This window comes from Hylobates moloch, unplaced genomic scaffold (genome assembly GCF_009828535.3).
Source record: "Hylobates moloch isolate HMO894 unplaced genomic scaffold, HMol_V3 SCAFFOLD_9, whole genome shotgun sequence".
In the NCBI taxonomy this organism is placed as follows: domain Eukaryota; kingdom Metazoa; phylum Chordata; class Mammalia; order Primates; family Hylobatidae; genus Hylobates; species Hylobates moloch.
In genome coordinates this window covers 32186332-32203517 of record NW_026652284.1, presented here as the reverse complement: position 1 = coordinate 32203517, position 17186 = coordinate 32186332, and the positions used below count along the sequence as shown (strand labels likewise).

Genomic DNA, 17186 nt, shown 5'->3' with positions numbered 1-17186 from the left:
TGTTTGTATGAGCAGGGAGACAGATTGACAATCCAATATTCTCCCTGCCAAATAGGGAATGCCTGGGCAAAACCCAAGGCACAGATAGAGGGTAGGTGGGTTTTTAATACTGAATATGAGCCTGTGAGGACATTAAGGCCCATTTATAGTTTGGGTTTAATATTTGGCTAGCACTTTAAAGATTACTGAGTGTTTTCTTTTTTTCTTTTCTTTCTTTCTTTTTTTTTTTTTTTGAGTTGGAGTTTCGCTCTTGTTGCCCAGGCTGGAGTACAATGGCACGATCTCGGCTCACCACAACCTCTGCCTCCTGGGTTCAAGTGATTCTCCCGCCTCAGCCTTCCGAGTAGTTGGGATTACAAGCATGCACCACCACGCCCGGCTAATTTTGTATTTTTTAGAGAGACGGGGTTTCTCCATGTTGGTCAGGCTGGTCTCGAACTTCCGACCTCAGGTGATCTGCCTGCCTTGGCCTCCCAAAGTGCTGGGATTACAGGCGTGAGCCACAGCGCCCGGCCAATTACCGAGTATTTTCATAAGGTGGTAATGGTTGTGCTAATGGCCAGGGGCTAGAGGTAACACCCATTATGCACCAGGAATATTCATTCTCACAGCAGTCATGGAAGCCAGTTATTCTCATTATCCCCATTTCACAAGTGTCAAATAAAACTATCACAGCTTTATTTTAGCTGTAGTCATACATGGCACAACCTGGATTTCAATGAAGCTTTCTGGTCTAAATTGTATGCTGTTTGTATGACTTATTTTGTGAAGAACAAGTGAATTTTGAATGACATGCTTTTTATGCAATAGAATATTTACTTGATATGAAACATTGAAGCACTCTAGAAATATTTGTAAGCCTATTGTATTCAGCAAATAAGGTAGTTATCTATAGCAGACAGTTTGAAAATGTGCATTTATTTTTTTAATATTACATTGCAGCCTTCTGTCTTCAATAACATATTCTCCTAAATTAGAACGTAAGACATCAGAGGGCATAATACCAACAGACAGTGACAATGAGAAGGGAGAAAGAAACAGCAAACGGGTATGTTTTAATGTAGCAGGAGATGAACAGGAAGATTCTGGTCATGATACCATCAGCAACAGAGACTCTTACAGGTAATTCACTAATTCCTCAAACTCATTTTCTTAACAAAGTCAAATATGATGCTGGATTTTCCACAAAGAACTTGAAAAAAGTTTTTGATTGTTTTTCTTTTAATTGATCTTTCACAATAATCACCTGTTATTACTGACCTCAGACAAAGCATAGTGGGACAGTGCTTCCCTTTTCTAATATGAGTAGCTTGGAAAAAGCATTTTTTAGCTGGTGGTGTGAGCCTAATTTGGGAGAGTTGTTCTGTATATAGACTGTGTAACACAGATAGCAGGTAAGAAAATTGTGCCTATACAGGATTAACATTTTTTTCAACTATCTGTTTCTGTCACTGGTTTATTGGGTAGTGAACAGGAGTTCTTTTGGCCCTTTTTTCTCTCTTTTCTTTTCGTTTTCTATGTTCCAACCTAATTGGACTAATGTTCCTTGCCTACCTCTGAGACAAGGCTTGTGGTTTTTACTCTCTTGGATAGCTTCTGTATTAGTTTTCTAGGGCTGCTGTAACAGATTACTACAAACTGGGCAGCTTAAACAACAGAAATTTATTATCACACAGTTCTGGAGGCCAAAAATCTGAAACCAAGGTGTGGGCTGTCTTGGCTCCATCTGAAGGCTGTGGAGGAAGGATCCGTGCCAGGCCTGGCTCCTTGACATGTAAACGGCCATCTTCTCCCTGTGTCTCTGCACATCATCTTCCCTCCATATGTGTCTTGTGTCCAAAGTTTCCCTTCTTATGAGGACATTTTATAGGGTGGCTTAAGATCACGCCTTAGTGACCTCATTTTAACTTGATTACCTTTGTAAAGACCCTATCTCCAAATAAGGTCACATTCTGAGGTACTAGGGATCACTTTTCAAACATGAGTTTTGTTGGGAGACCTAGTTCGACCCAAAAGACTTTCCCTCCAAACTCTGTTATTGTCTTCGTACTAGACTTTCAAATGATGTCTCCTTACATGAACTTCCTTAATTCAAAGTGCTTTTTGTTCCTTGAATCCATGTATGGATACCTCACTGAGGACTGTCATAACCAGCCACATAAGCTGTGTATACAACTTTAATCTTTTTCATTTATATTAATTGAAAGCAAAAACTATCTTCTTCACTCATTTATTATGCAGCGTTTTGCAATGAAAAGATATTGATTAAATAGTAATCAAAGTTGTTCTCATCAGAGTATAACTAGCTACAGACTAGGAGCTAACATTAAAAATATACTTTTATCAAACACATGGGGGAAGAGGAGGATTTTACATAATCCTCACCGCAAGCCTCCGTGGCAGGTTCTGATAGGAACTCCACTTTACATATCAGGAAGCTGAAGCCCGGAGGGCTGATATCATTTACCTATGAGACCAGGTGGTCTGGCTTCCCAGTTTGTCTCTTAACCACTCTACTATTCCAATTTCTATGTTTCCAAAAAGGATCTTAATGAACACATAAGAGTTATTCTAGAGATTTAATAATAGATCAGACAGATTAACCACTTTTATCACTTCATTTCCTTTTCACTTCTAAGCATCCCAACCTGCTCTTTAATAGGAATCTGTAGGGTTTTTCCCAGTGGGAAATTACATGTCTAAAAATACTTTCTTACCTCAAGTTCTAGTTATCAGATAATTAAAATTACCCTGACAGTTTCCCTCTAGGCTAAGATAGAAATTTTAAATGTAAATTTAAAGTTAAGGAAGTCCTTTTTACTTATTCTGAGAGGAAAGAAAATATTTTATCTTCTGCACTGTTTCTGAAATCTGTCCCTGTTCACACACAAACATATTGAACCTTTCTTTCCTTGGGCATTCATCATTATCAAGCACTTCCCTGTGCTAAAAGCTCTGAGGTGGAGACAGCCAAGGTTCCTATCCTCCCTAAGGAAGCTCAGAGTGTAACCAATAAGTTATGGTTTAAGCTACCAGAAAGGAATAGTATTTTGTCTCTATTAGCAAGTTATCTAATTACTGGCATGTATCATGAAACAGATTATAAAGAATTTTAAGTTTGGTGTGACTCCTAGTTTTATAACTAACTGCCCTTAAAAAATCATTTAGGATTAGATTATATGATACAAGAAAATTTGAAATATAATTGAATCAAAAATATGCCATCTTTGGCTGGGCACAGTGGCTCACGCCTGTAATCCCAGCACTTTGGGAGGCCAAGGCGAGTGGATCACAAGGTCAGGAGATGGAGACCATCCTGGCTAACATGGTGAAACTCTGTCTTTACTAAAAATACAAAAAAATTAGCCTGGCGTGGTGGTGGGCGCCTGTCGTCCCAGCTACTCAGGAGGCTGAGGCAGGAGAATGGCGTGAACCTGAGAGGCGGAGCTTGCAGTGAGCCGAGATCGCGCCACTGCACTCCAGCCTGGGCGACAGAGCGAAACTCCGTCTCAAAAAAAAAAAAAAGGAAAAGAAAAGAAAAGAAAATATGCCGTCTTTAAAAAGTAAGATAGACTGAGTTGAACAAGTTTATCTTTCTCATAGTTTTCTTTAAAACATGCTAATAAATATAACTGATATAAGTTTATGTCATAAGAAATTGCAGGGACACCTGGGCAGATGCACTCTTACAGTAACATGAAACTTACTGTTTTCAGTGACTGCAACAGCAATAGGAATTCCATCGCCTCCTTCACCAGCATCTGCAGCAGCCAGTGCAGCTCGTATTTCCACAGTGATGAAATGGACTCAGGTGTGTTCATTGGTGAACGCCTGTGGGCTTTTTAATGTTAGTCCTATCGGAGATAACTTTAAGGTTTTAATTTCTTAGATCCATGTGAATTTTTATTTTTACCTTTTATCAGTCACTCTCTGTGGCCACACATACTGCATTTCAGTTTTAAGAGCTTGATAATCTATTTCCCAATCCCATTTTAAAGGGAGTGAGTTAAAAAGCAATGAAATAAACAAACTGATTGTAATCTTCAGATATGCTCTATTATCTCTCTATGGTTCTATGAAGGATTATAGGTACACAGGAAATACACTGAAAGTATTAGGCATTGTCGATGGGGATGGGCAGGTATGGAGTTTGAAGCGTTAAGACAGCAGGTTCACCTAAGCTAGCTTTATATGTGGATGTTGAGGATTGAGGGTAATGGGAGAAACAGATTGATATAATTATCTTATAAACATATTATCTTGTGTGTGTTAAGAACAAAGACTTTTCGTTCCAATTAGGGAAAATCTTAATTTTTGATTATGCAGTTTATGTCAACTCTTCAACCACTGGAGGAACATCATTTGAAAGAATCTTTAACAAGTGTCCTTTCTGGGAGGCACTCTGCCTTCAGAAGAAATAGTAACATCCCAGGAACTATTAAATCTTTTGGAACTCTTTCTCTGAACATGAGAACTGTGCATGGAATAAGAGCTTGTGTTTAATTTTTACATTTTATTTAATATTAAAATATTTCGATACGTTAAACATAAGATGAGTGATTTTTGTTTTTGGTTTTGTTTTTGTTTTGACATCTAGGTGATGAACTTCCCCTAAGTGTTCGCATATCTCATGATAAACAGGACAAGATACATAGTTGCCTTGAGCATCTTTTCAGCCAGGTACAATCGGGCATTTGTGGGGCTTTTGTTCCACAACTAAACTGTGAGGAGTCCCTTTTTCAGATGCAGTAAAAGGAGCTCAGAGTTAGAACAGAAAGGCCTCAATCTGTCCTTCCACCTCCTTTACCTCAATTTCTGACATTTAAACTAGGAATAAACATTCCTTCAGCCAACTAACCTAAAGGATTTTTGTGAATATCAAGTATTTTACAGTCCTGGGAAAATTACTGTTATACACATAGGAGTTACCCTTTTTAGTATTTTTTTTTGTTTTTGGTTTTCAGAAAGCTTGATGATATTTCTTGCTCAACATTATTTCTAATTTTAAAAAGCACAAGATATTGCCTTGGATGCTAATTTTGTTGTTTTACATTAACAAAATTTATAGCCATAACCAAAATTTGTAGTAGAAGATTTTACCACTTTGAAAAGGATTCCAATAACTTATATAGTAAATTTATATTTTGTATTAATATATGGTAATATAGAAATGTCATTGCAAATATTATCAGGTGCATTTGTTTCAATATTTTATGTAAAGATCGATTTCACAAGCATCACGGGGTTTCAAAAATAATTGTTGCTTTAAGAAAAAATATTTTATAAGATTTACTTTTAGAAATATGTATCATGTACTATGAGAAATATGTGACTCAGAAATCTCTACTATTGATAGGTGGATTCAATTACCAATCTCCTAAAAGGGCAGGCTGTCGTGAGGGCCTTTGACCAAACCAAGTATCTCACTCCAGGCCGAGGATTGCAAGGTAAGCCTTGAAAAATTAACTAGTAGAAGCAATTGAGAAAAACAAGGTGGTAGACAATATAGTCATGAAGCAAGCAGATTGCATAAGAGGAACAATTCCAGTTACTCATGTTTCATAATTCACTGAACACTACTTCTATTCTGATAATTTTTGAATATGTAAAAAAGTCACCATAGGAATTTTTACATGTCTGTTTCTTTGAAAGTTTAAAATGTTTAATGCCCATAGGGGCCAGGCTGAGCAAAAATGAGTTAATTGAAGATACATAAACATGAAGTTGATTTTGCTGAAACCAAGCGTAATGTCTTCTTGGCTGTTTCCCAGTGGTGAGGAAAGGGTGTGGGGAATGAGAGTTGATGAATGGAAAGGATGGAGCTGCCACCCTGACAAGTAACTAGTTTGGGATAATGAAAGTAGCGTTTTCATCTAAATTTGCTTTGTTTAAACATTTATAAGAAAATAACATTAAGGTTTGACTTTTTAGATTTAACGGATTTTCTGATGGTGTGGCAAAAGAAATGACCACCGTGTCTATAGTCCAGGACAACAGTGACAGAAGAAGGTTTTGAAGCCTAAAGGCTTCATTGTTTGGGAATTAGCTGAGACTTAAGAGAGATTTTCTGTGTTTATTTAGAATTTCAACAGGAAATGGAACCAAAATTGAGTTGTCCAAAAAGGCTACGGCTTCATATCAAGCAAGATCCTTGGAATCTTCCCAGCAGCGTCCGGACTCTTGCTCAGAACATCAGGAAATTTGTTGAAGGTCAGCATGAAAAGCAAAGAACATTACATGATATTAGCAATAATCAATTTAAAACCCACTAAAACCAAAAGTTTGGTAATGCCTGATTACTTTTTGCAGTGTTTCCTGTTGTGAAGAAAATAAGAGTACTGAAAATGGTAAGGGGGGAAGAGGGCAAGAAGGAATAAGATTATAGGGTCTTGTGTCCCAAGGTTATAAACATCATGGAGAATATTCTCAGTGACTAAAATAAGGGCTCAAAGTTATGAAGACAAATAGACATGAAGAGAATTTAAGACTCTATAATAGGAGACAATATCATAAACAAATTCTGAAGGATTTACAAAAAGGCATGAAGCAAAAGTTTATCCACAAAAAAAATGAATTGTGAAGCTGTTTGAGAATCAAAATAATCACATAGGTTGCATCATTAATTTTTAAGTTTTTATATCAGAAGTGTTTGTCTAAGTTGATTGCTATTAACTACCATAACATTATTTACTTGACATTCTATAATTGGCAAAACCTGTAAATTGGAGATATATAACTTTGAGACGACTTCATTGAGATAGATTGCATGTTGTTTAGAATCAGTGTGATTAAGTGAAAATTCTGAGAGTTTCAAAAATGATTATGGTGAAAAAGATGAAATGGGAATTCATCTAGTTTTAAAAATATATAACTCAGCAATTTTCTTCCCAGTGATTAGACCAGTGGTTGGCAACATCTGGAGGTATTTTTGGTTGTCACAATTGTGGGTGTGCTACTGACCTCTAGATAGAGGCCAGGGATGCTGCTGAACATTCTAGAGTGTACGAGACAGTTCCTTACAAGGAAGAATTCTGTGATCCAAAATGTTAATAGTGCTAAGGTCGAGAAACCCATACAATAAATACTATTCCTGTGTTTACATTTTTATTCCTCAGTCATTTGTATGTCAGTTGGATGTGGTCAATAGTATTCAATGGTATTTAGCAGAATTACAGTATAACTGCAGTTATTACCTTAAGTGGGGTAAATTAAAGAGAGCTGTAAATTTTGCTGACAAAAGACAGCCCCATATATTAAATGGAGTCTGAGTTAGTCACTTAACTCTTTTAGGCTTCAACTTCCACATTTATTAAATGACAGAGATGGCTTAAATGTTCTGTGATTACTAAAGTCTTCTGTATAGACTTATACTCAAATATAACAACTTATGTTTAGAGATTAGTAGAAAGGAAATTTGTACAGATATGGAATACTGCCCCAAATAAATCATAGTGATTCTATCTTGTGATAAAATCTTGTATTTGACAGCTGGTTTTCTTGGCTATATTTTTATTTTATGGCCTAATGTCATGTTTATCTGTGATACTTTATAACATAATATTTAATGAAGAGCCTGAATTTAAAATTCCCCAAAATATGAATAGCATAAATGTTAAATGCATTTTTAAAAAACAATTATGTTTTAGAAATTTAAGTATATACTTTACTGAGTAAAAGACATATTTCTGCTGAATAAATGCCAGTATTATGACACTACTAGAAATTATAATTCTGCAGTTGTTCTCATCATCTTTGAGATTTTATATTTGTTTTAAGGTAAATGCATATTGGCTAGGAATGGAGAAATCCTTAAATCATCTCTCCCACTTTGTTGTTTTGAACGATTTTATCTTTCAGATAGAAATTTCTAATGCTCTCATTAGTTTCAAAGAACTTCTTGGCTTCTGTGTTAATTTTACTATTTATCCAAAAGTTATTCAAGGGCAAGTTATTCAATATCCATGTAATTGTATGGTTTTGAGTGAATTTCTTAATCTTTATTTCTAATTTGATTGTGCTATGGTCTGAAAGAGTGGTTGTTATGATTTCACTTCTTTTGCATTTGCTGAGAAGTGTTTTATGTCTGATTATGTCATCGATTTTAGTGTATGTGCCATGTGGTGATGGGAAGAATGTATATTCTGTTGTATTGGGATAGAGGTATCTGTAGATGTCTATCAGGACCATTCAATCAGTGCTGAGTTCAGGTCCTGAATATCTTTGTTAATCTTCTCCCTTGATGATCTGTCTAATACTGACAGTGGGTTGTTGAAGTCTCCAACTATTATTGTGTGGGAGTCTAAGACTTTCTGAAGGTCTCTAAGAACTTGCTTTATAAATCTGGGAAATTAATGAGAGCAAAGGTAAAACATACCAGACTCTCTGGGACACAGCTAAGGCAATGTTAAGAGGGAAATTTGTAGCACTAAATGCCCATATCCAAAAGTTAGAAAGATCTTGATTTATAAATCTAACACCACAACCAAAAGAACTATAGAAGCAAGAGAAAATCAAACCCAAAGGTACCAGAGGACAAGAAATAACTAAAATCAGAGCTGAACTGAAAGAGATTGATACAAAAAACCATGTAAAAGATCAATAAATCTAGGAGTTGATTTTTGGAAAAATTAATAAAGTAGATAGACCACTAGCTGGGCTAGCAAAGAAGAAAAGAGAGAAGATCCAAACAAACACATTAGAAATGACAAAGGAGATATTACCACTGACCCCACAGAAATACACATAACTATCATGTTATGTGCATTTACACATAAATATCACAACTATGGACACCTCTATGTACATAAACTACAAAATGTAAAAGAAATGGATAAATTCCTGGACACATACACCCTCCCAAGACTGAACCAGAAAGAAATTGAATCCCTGGACAGACCAATAACTAGCTCCAAAGTTGAATCAGTAATAAATAGCCTGCCAACCAAAAAAAAAAGCCTGGGACCAGATAGATTAACAGCCAAATTCTACCAGATGTACACAGAAGAGCTGGTACAGTTTCTATCAAAACTATTTCAAAGAATTGAGGAGGAGGGACTCCTCCCTAACTTATTCTAGGAGGCCAGCACTATCCTGATACCAAAAACTGGCAGAGATACAACAACAAAAAGAAAACTTCAGGCCAATATTCTTTATGAACATCAATGCAAAAATCTTCAACAAAATCCTGGCAAACCAAATCCAGCATCACATCAAAAAGCTTACCTACCATGATCAAGTAGTCTTTATCCTTGGGACACAAAGTAGGTTCAACATACTCAAATCAACAAACGTGATTCATCATATAAACAAAGGAATATAAATCATTCTGTCATAAAGATATGTGCGCACATATGTTCATTGCAGGACTGTTCACAATACCAAAGACATGAAATCAGCTCAAATGCCCATCAGTGGTAGACTGGATAAAGAAAATGTGGTACATGTATTCCAGGGAATACTATGCAGCCATAAAAAAGAATGAGCTAATGTCCTTTGCAGAAACAATAATGGAGCTGGAGTCCATTATCCTTAGCAAACTAACACAGGAACAGAAAACCAAATACCACATGTTCTCATTTATAAGTGGAAGCTAAATGATGAGAACACATGGACACAAAGAGAGGAACAACACATACTGGGGCCTATCAGAAGGTGAAGGGTAGGAGGAGGGAGAGGATCAGAAAAAATACTTAATGGGTATTAGGCTTAATACCTGGGTGATGAAATAATCTGTACAACAAACCCCCATGACACAAGTGTACCTATATAAGAAACCTGCACATGTACCCTTGAACTTAAAAGTTTAAAAAAATACATTTCTAATGCAGGATAAAAAGTTTAATTTTTCAAAAAGTACTCATTTTAAGAATCTTACATTTTCATCTGAAGACCTGCTTTTGTATTCTCTGTAACTCATGTCACAATAAGCAACTATAGGCATGATAACTATATACATACTGATTGATGTATTGATTGATATGTGTTGTGAATTTGGGTGCCACTCTTGGTCATGGGAGTCCAATGGCTACTTGAGTGTGGTTGGATGGGCTGACAGTCTTATAGTCAATGGTGTGGGGAGGGCTCTCTGTAGAATTTAAGTTGCATCTCTGCTTGCAAATTTCAGTGAGTTTCAGTGAGCTGTTTGGGTAAGAGCTGTGATTGTCACCATGTTAAGTGAGTCTTTAAAAATGATTACTTTTTGCTTCATCCCAATGGACTATGCAAGCGAGAGGGCATGCTACCATTTCCTGGTAATCCGTGTGATGTCCGTTCCTGTTAAGAGTTGAAAAAGCATTAGGATCATTGAAATCAGTTGCTTGTTATGTGGAGGCACTCTGAGTAACTTCGCTAGTTCAGCATGAATTTATCCTATTCAACTTAAGTCATTTTCATTCTACTTCCTAGACTGTCTTTATATAGTGAATGACTTAATGAAAGGTTAGATCTTGGGACTTAATTTAACCTGGTGCTACCAGGCCACAATTTCTTGGTTTATTTAAGTAGCTGGGATGACCCCATTTCTAATGTTTTTCCTAGTCTCCAATTTCAAAATACCCCATCCATTATATACCACATGTGATATCAAGGCATCATAATTCTATGATCTCTACTTAAAAAGAACTGTTGCAGTGCCATTCAAAAATTGTATCATTATGTACTCACCCATTCATAGCAGATTAAACTGTGTGTAGAAGAGAGCAGAGAAGATAGTGAATTAAGTGAGGACAGATTAATTGTATGGTGTCACTAAGACGATGCCTATCTCCTGCTTAACCTCTGAGGTAAGTTATGGCTTCATATTATCAACTGAATGAAGAGATTTTTATTTGAGTAGCCCACCATCACCTTAAATTCAGATGTTTATTAGTGAACACATTTTCAACTTTCTGTTCCCTAAAAAGAAAAATGCTTTATTCTAATCTCATATATTTTTAGCAACATATATTTTAAAAAATTTTTTCCCTGCATTTGTCCCAATATTCTAAAGAGTGTGTCTTCAGTTTTTCCCTTTTTCATCACACTTCAGTAATTGCAATGATTTTCCTGCCTAACCTCCCTCTCCCTATATTTTTCTGATTCTTAAAACCGTTACGAGATTCATCTTCCTAAAATATCGTGTTCATAATGTCACTACTGTGTCACAGAGTCTTGCAGTGATTTTCTGTTAGGTAAGACTAAACACATTGATCTTTTAGAAGCCATTTTTCAGTGGGGCTTTCTAATCATGTCCCAATCTCAGTCTCTTAATGATATAATAAAATCTCTGTATGCTAGATTGTTAGATAATTGTTATTCATTCTCTACTATATTCCTTTGCTAGCAAAATCTCTCAATCTTAGAAAATGTATCTCTTTTCTTGACAGTGATAATTTAAAGTTTTATGAAATATTTTCTAGTCTCATTTAGAATTCTATACCAACTTTGGCCAGATTCAGATTACAATAATAACAGTCTTCACTTGTATATAGGATTTTAAACAATTTTCAAAGACTTTTCATACATATTCTCACTTATATTTTACACAGACCTGTAAAATAGATAAGGCAGACGTTATCTTCATTTATGAATGAGTTAATTGAGACTCAAAGTAATTTAGCAATTTTCTAAATCCACAAAGCTAGTATATAACAGCAGTCTTCTGACTCTTAGCTTATTGTACTTTGCTGCCTCTGAAATCCTTTTCTGCTTTCAGTCTCACTTGTAATATGTGGTGCCTTTTCAAGTATTTCCTGCATTTCTTTTCAGTCAATTCTGTCTTTCTGACTCTACCGGGAATCTGTCTAGAATAGGATATAACTTAATCTTTTTTGTTTCCCATAATCTTGGGCATTTAGCAGGAACTTTGTAAGTTTTTAAATTTACCTATTGCACATAAACTGTAATTATTTACTAGTTGGAAACAAATGGACATGTAACTCATTGGACACATAGCAATTAGTATGAAATTCATGCACATTTATCAAACATCTGTGATTGACCCTGTGTGGGTTGGAGTTGGAAGAAGAGTGTATATATATATATATACACACATGTAAACTTTGAAAGTTTAAATAACAGTAGCAAAAATATCGTTTGACAGTTTATTGCCAGCGATTACAACAGTTGTAGCTTGCAGAACACCAAGCAGGCTAAAACAGCTAAGGATGACCTAAAAAGCTGCCAGGATTTGAATGGTGTTTCATTGACTGATATAATTCAGAGACATTTCAGGATCTTGAACAATGGATAGAATTTGTGTAGGCAAACAGGCAAGAGTAGCATGTCAAGTGAATTGATTTTCATTATCTAATATTAGGTTGGTGCAATAGTAATTGCTGTTTTTGCCATCCATTGAAAGTAATGGCAAAACCACAATTACTTTAGCATGAACCTAGTATAATAAGATCGTACTAATTTTGACTACACAGTTAAAATATGGTACTTGTGACAGAAAGAGTGAACAATTAACTGATGTGTTTTCTTTCTCTGCAGAGGTAAAGTGTAGGATACTCCTGGCTCTTCTTGAATATTCAGGTAACATTTTGCATTTTATTTTTTTTTTACTATTTAAGTGATTGTGGCCCAGGATCATAAAGGCCTTGAAATTTGAGGACAATGCCTTCAACCATTTACAAAATAGAAATATGATCCCTACCTTCTCCAAACCTTTGGAAAGATTAGAAAAAGTACTCACATCATTTTAATAAAAATGCAAATATATATATATATATATATATATACACACATATATATGTATACACACACACTTGCATTCTCTTATAAGCAAAACCATGAAAACATATATGAATATAGATTTAAAGAAAATATTATTAAACAGGCGAAAGGGAGTAGGTTTTGTTAAAGTTGTGTCTAAATTTTGTTTATGAACAAGAATGTATGTAAACATTTTACAAATCTTACATTAAAACACTTTTACCATGCACTTAGTGGGAGCTCAAAAAATATTGGTAATGGAAAATGACACTAAAGGACAATTAAATATTTGATGAGATTCTAAATTGCAGATGGTAGACTGTAAATGTCATAAAGGCAGGCACTATGTCTATTTTGATCATCAGTAAATGACTAAAATAGTGGCTGGCATATAGATATTCAGCAAATATTTGTGGCAAAAATGAATGAAAAATTATATGAATGAAAAAGGAAAAATGTATGAAATATTTCAACCAGGTTTTCATTCAAAATGCATTTAGAAGGAAATAGATCGCAAAGACTGGGAAAACTCAACTACATGCCGTTTAATTATAGTGAACAGTTTGATGTTAGCCTGCTGTGCATCTCTTTCTGTAGATTTGGGGATATATAGATATGTTGAATGAGTTACTGTTATTATTTTAATCTATTTTCCATAAAGTATGTGTATGTGTATACACAGAAATTCTATTGCATTAACTAGATGTTGATAGGGATTTGTTCCTAAAAATATAACCTGAATGATTACTTGTGATAGCAGTTAGCTTTTGTTGTGTTAAAAAAAAATTCCCCAAACTTTGTGGCATAAAACAATGACCGTTTCTTATTGCTTACCTGTCTAGTGTCATCTGGGCATTTCTGCTGGTCTGTGCCAGGTTTTATTGATCTTGGCTGGGTTTGCCCATGTGTCTGCAGTCAGGTGGTGGGTTGGCTAGGCACAGGTGATCTAGGGTGGCCTTGCTCACATATGTAACATTTGGCTGGCTGTTAGCTGAGGTAACAGGGCTGTCTGGGCAGCCTGTCTCTCGTCATCTATGAGGCTAGCCTGTTCTTGTTCACGTGGTGGATTTGCAGGGTTCCAGGAAGACAGTGCGAATGTCTAAGAGCTTGCCACCTGCTACTGGCCCCAGCATGTAACTGGCAAGGCCAGACTTAAGGGGTAGAGATATAGATTCTACTTTTGAAGGAAAGAGTCTCAAAATTACATTACAAGAGTGTGGATACAGGGAGGGAAAGAATTTGTGACCACTTTTCCAAAGTACCACACTTGGAAATTTTAAATTATGAATGAACCAAGTTAACCAACAGGGCTTTTTTATTTGTCCATTGGTTTTTTGCTCTAATGAAAAAAGGTTTTGGCTTGCTTTTTGACTAATAATAATGACAAAAATATCTGACAGTTTCTGAGCTTTACTAATAACACAATTCATAGACCTCATTTTCTTGGATTTCATTGGGTCCCCACAACCCACTATGTGAGAATATTATTGTTTCCACAGTTTTAAAGGTGAAGAAATTGACATTCTGGCAGATTAATAATAACCAGCACATAGTATACAGTCAACACTGACGTTGGAGCATCTAGAAGGTTAGGCATATTGATGCCTTATTGAATAAATGAATAAATAGTAGGTGGCAGTTTTGAAATTCAAACTTAGGTTTGCCAATTCCGGAGGCGATTCCGGGATGCTTCATTTTATTCATTAATGCCCAAATGGATGCTCTGGTAGATTTTTATTTTGATTTCAATTTTATTTTTCTATTTCTCTTACAATTCTTTATTTTCCTGCTTTATTTGCTCACTCTCTCTCCCCTCTTCTATATAGGATGACACCAAAACAGTAGCCAAAATACTTCATATTTCTGGCTGTGAAATTATGTTTATTTGAAAAGGGTAGACGGTGTCTTTTAAATATTCTTAACCTCCTTTTATTTCTACCTTTCTCTTTCTCTAATCTCCTTTTTTGTTGTTTATTTTGCTTTATTTTCCCTGCAATCTCTGTGTTAGCATAATTTCTGAGATTGCTTTTGTGTGTCTACAAACCATCTCATTCTTTTTAGACCAGGTAGCTAATTGCAGATCTTAAACTTCTAAACAGCCAAGATTAAATAGTGTAATTTAAAACATGTGTTAGAAGATGAGTTTAAATAGGTGCTTAAATACTGAAATGAAACTGAAGCCTTTGATAGGTACAAAAACCATTTCTTTTGAGTGTACTCTCACTATAAGAAAAATATTACTCTATGATAAAAATAAATAATAAAAATCTTACTCTACAATAATAGTAAGCAAAAAAAAAACCCCTCAAAATCTCTGTTTTTCTTCTTTTGCTAGCAGCTGAAAGCAGATGTGATTTTTGCTGTAGTTCTTTCTTATTCATAAAAAATAGGAAATGAAGCCAGTGTGCCCTGGTCCACATTTATAATCCCAGCATTTTGGGAGGCTGAGGATGGAGGATTATTTGAGGTTAGGAGTTTGAGACCAGCCTGGATATCATAGTGAGGCCCTGCCTCTACAAAAAAAAAAAAAAAATTAAAAATTAGCCAGATGGGATGGCACACACCTGCAAGTCCCAGCTATTTGGGAGGCCAAGGTAGGAGGATCTCTTGAGCCTGGGAGTTTGAACCTTCAGTGAGCTGTGATTGTGCCACTGTACTCCAGCCTGGGTGACAGAGCAAGACGCTCTCTCTTAAAAAACAAAACAAAACAAAACAAAACAAAACAAAAACACACGAAAAACCCAAAAATACCTTTTGTAAAGGGTGGATACTTGTAAATTTTGAATGGTTGCATAATTGAAAGAAAAAGACCGGCTATTTTTGCTGAGAGTTAGTAGATTTTGTTGTAATTTATGTAACAAATTGTTCCTTCTCCTTGAGCAATAAAGCCGAGCACCTACTCAGTGCCAGGCACGGTGCTAGATGCTAAACAAAAAGAAGAATCACAATGATAATGCTACACCACTTTACTTTGTTAAGTGCTTTAAGTACTTTTTATCTCATTTATCTTTACTGTAGACCTAAGAAGGAGGAATGAACCGCATTTTCCACATGGGGATGTGATACCTAAAATATGGCTTAGAATGGGTGGTTGAAAGCAGATGATATGCCTCTACAGAGTGTGAGCCTAAGTCACATGCCACTTCTCTGGCTTTGATGTGCTGATGGTTCCTTGGGAACACAGACTCATAAATGAATGCCCACTGTGCTATATAATTAGCCCTCCAGTAGAAGGATGCCTCCAGGTCTATGGTGACCAGAAGAAGAGTCCCAGTACTTCCTTGGGGAGAGGGGAATTTCACAAGGGGAGATAATCTTTCAATGAGTTTCAATAGTTTGATGAGTTGACTCTTAAAGATTGATTTAAAGTTTGCTAGGCAGAGGAGAAGGACAAGGGCATGCGATGCATCTGGAAGGAAGGTATAGGCCCAGTGTAGGCCATAGGGCATTTGGTATTTGAGGACTGCTGAGCAGTACTGTGTGGCTCAAAGAGGACAGGTCTGTGTACCCCATGCCTCTGACTGCTTTCAAATATCTTGTTTTAATGTGCTCTCCCAATAATTCTGTGAACATTGTTGCTGTAGTGTGGAATGAATGGAGGGAAGTGGTATGTTGAGAAGCTGTAAATATAAGTCGGGGATAGGTCGCAAGGTCCCGCTTATGCCACTGTTTTCTAACTTTGTTATTCACTGTGAGATGATGGCTTGTAAAAAGTTAACTTGAAAAGCTCTTGATATAATATATACATTTTGAATCTGTGCAAATAATTCATCTACTCTCTGTTGAAAATAGGAAGGTGGCAACAGAAAATCATCTCATGAAATATGAATTTTTATTCAATATGGCTGAGGCCCCAGCTTGAATCCTCTAGTAGTTGTTGCAGCTGTCAATTCCTGTAGGGTATTCATTCAGTGTCAAACATTTAATTGATGAATGAATACAACTTCAAGTTATCAACAGGTTTTGCACATTGAAAAGTTGACTGTTAATTGCAATCAGTTCTGATTTGATAAAGAGGTTGAAAGAAAAATCTTATTTTGGCTTAAATGCAAATAATATATAGTAGCAGAGTATAGAATAAACATCTAAATATTCTTTTTAGGATAAAAATAGAAAACTTTTTCACAAAAGAAACTTGGAAATAATTATTTCTACCAGTGGCAAAATTATTAATCCTGGTGATTTTTGTTAAAGCTTGCAGCGCAGATCCTTCTTTCTCTAGATTTTTGCTTTTCACTCAATATCCGTAATTTCTTTCCAATTAGATTTTTATTAAATCATTTTCAAGGTATGGGTGGGAGTATTTCTGCCAAATCTACTGAAGTATTTTTAAAAATTCACCCAGATTTTCTGCTTCACTACAGAACATCGGAAAAACAAAGTAATAATGTACAACAAAGACGTAGGGCAATTTATTTTACTTATTTAGTTTCTGTCGTGAACCTCAGTACCCTAGGTGCACACTGGAGCTAACAAGCTATCTGAATTAGCCT

General features: G+C 35.7%; 1 protein-coding gene across 1 annotated transcript in view; it reads left to right on the top strand.

Annotated features, from left to right (window-relative positions):
* PREX2 (phosphatidylinositol-3,4,5-trisphosphate dependent Rac exchange factor 2) overlaps positions 1-17186 on the top strand; it is a 278754-nt gene that overhangs the window by 155621 nt on the left and 105947 nt on the right. The window contains exons 26-31 of the mRNA XM_032759608.2: positions 943-1122; positions 3717-3811; positions 4598-4680; positions 5357-5447; positions 6082-6210; positions 12472-12513. Of these exons, the coding sequence (XP_032615499.1) occupies positions 943-1122; positions 3717-3811; positions 4598-4680; positions 5357-5447; positions 6082-6210; positions 12472-12513 (620 nt within the window). The remainder of the gene's footprint in view (positions 1-942; positions 1123-3716; positions 3812-4597; positions 4681-5356; positions 5448-6081; positions 6211-12471; positions 12514-17186) is intronic.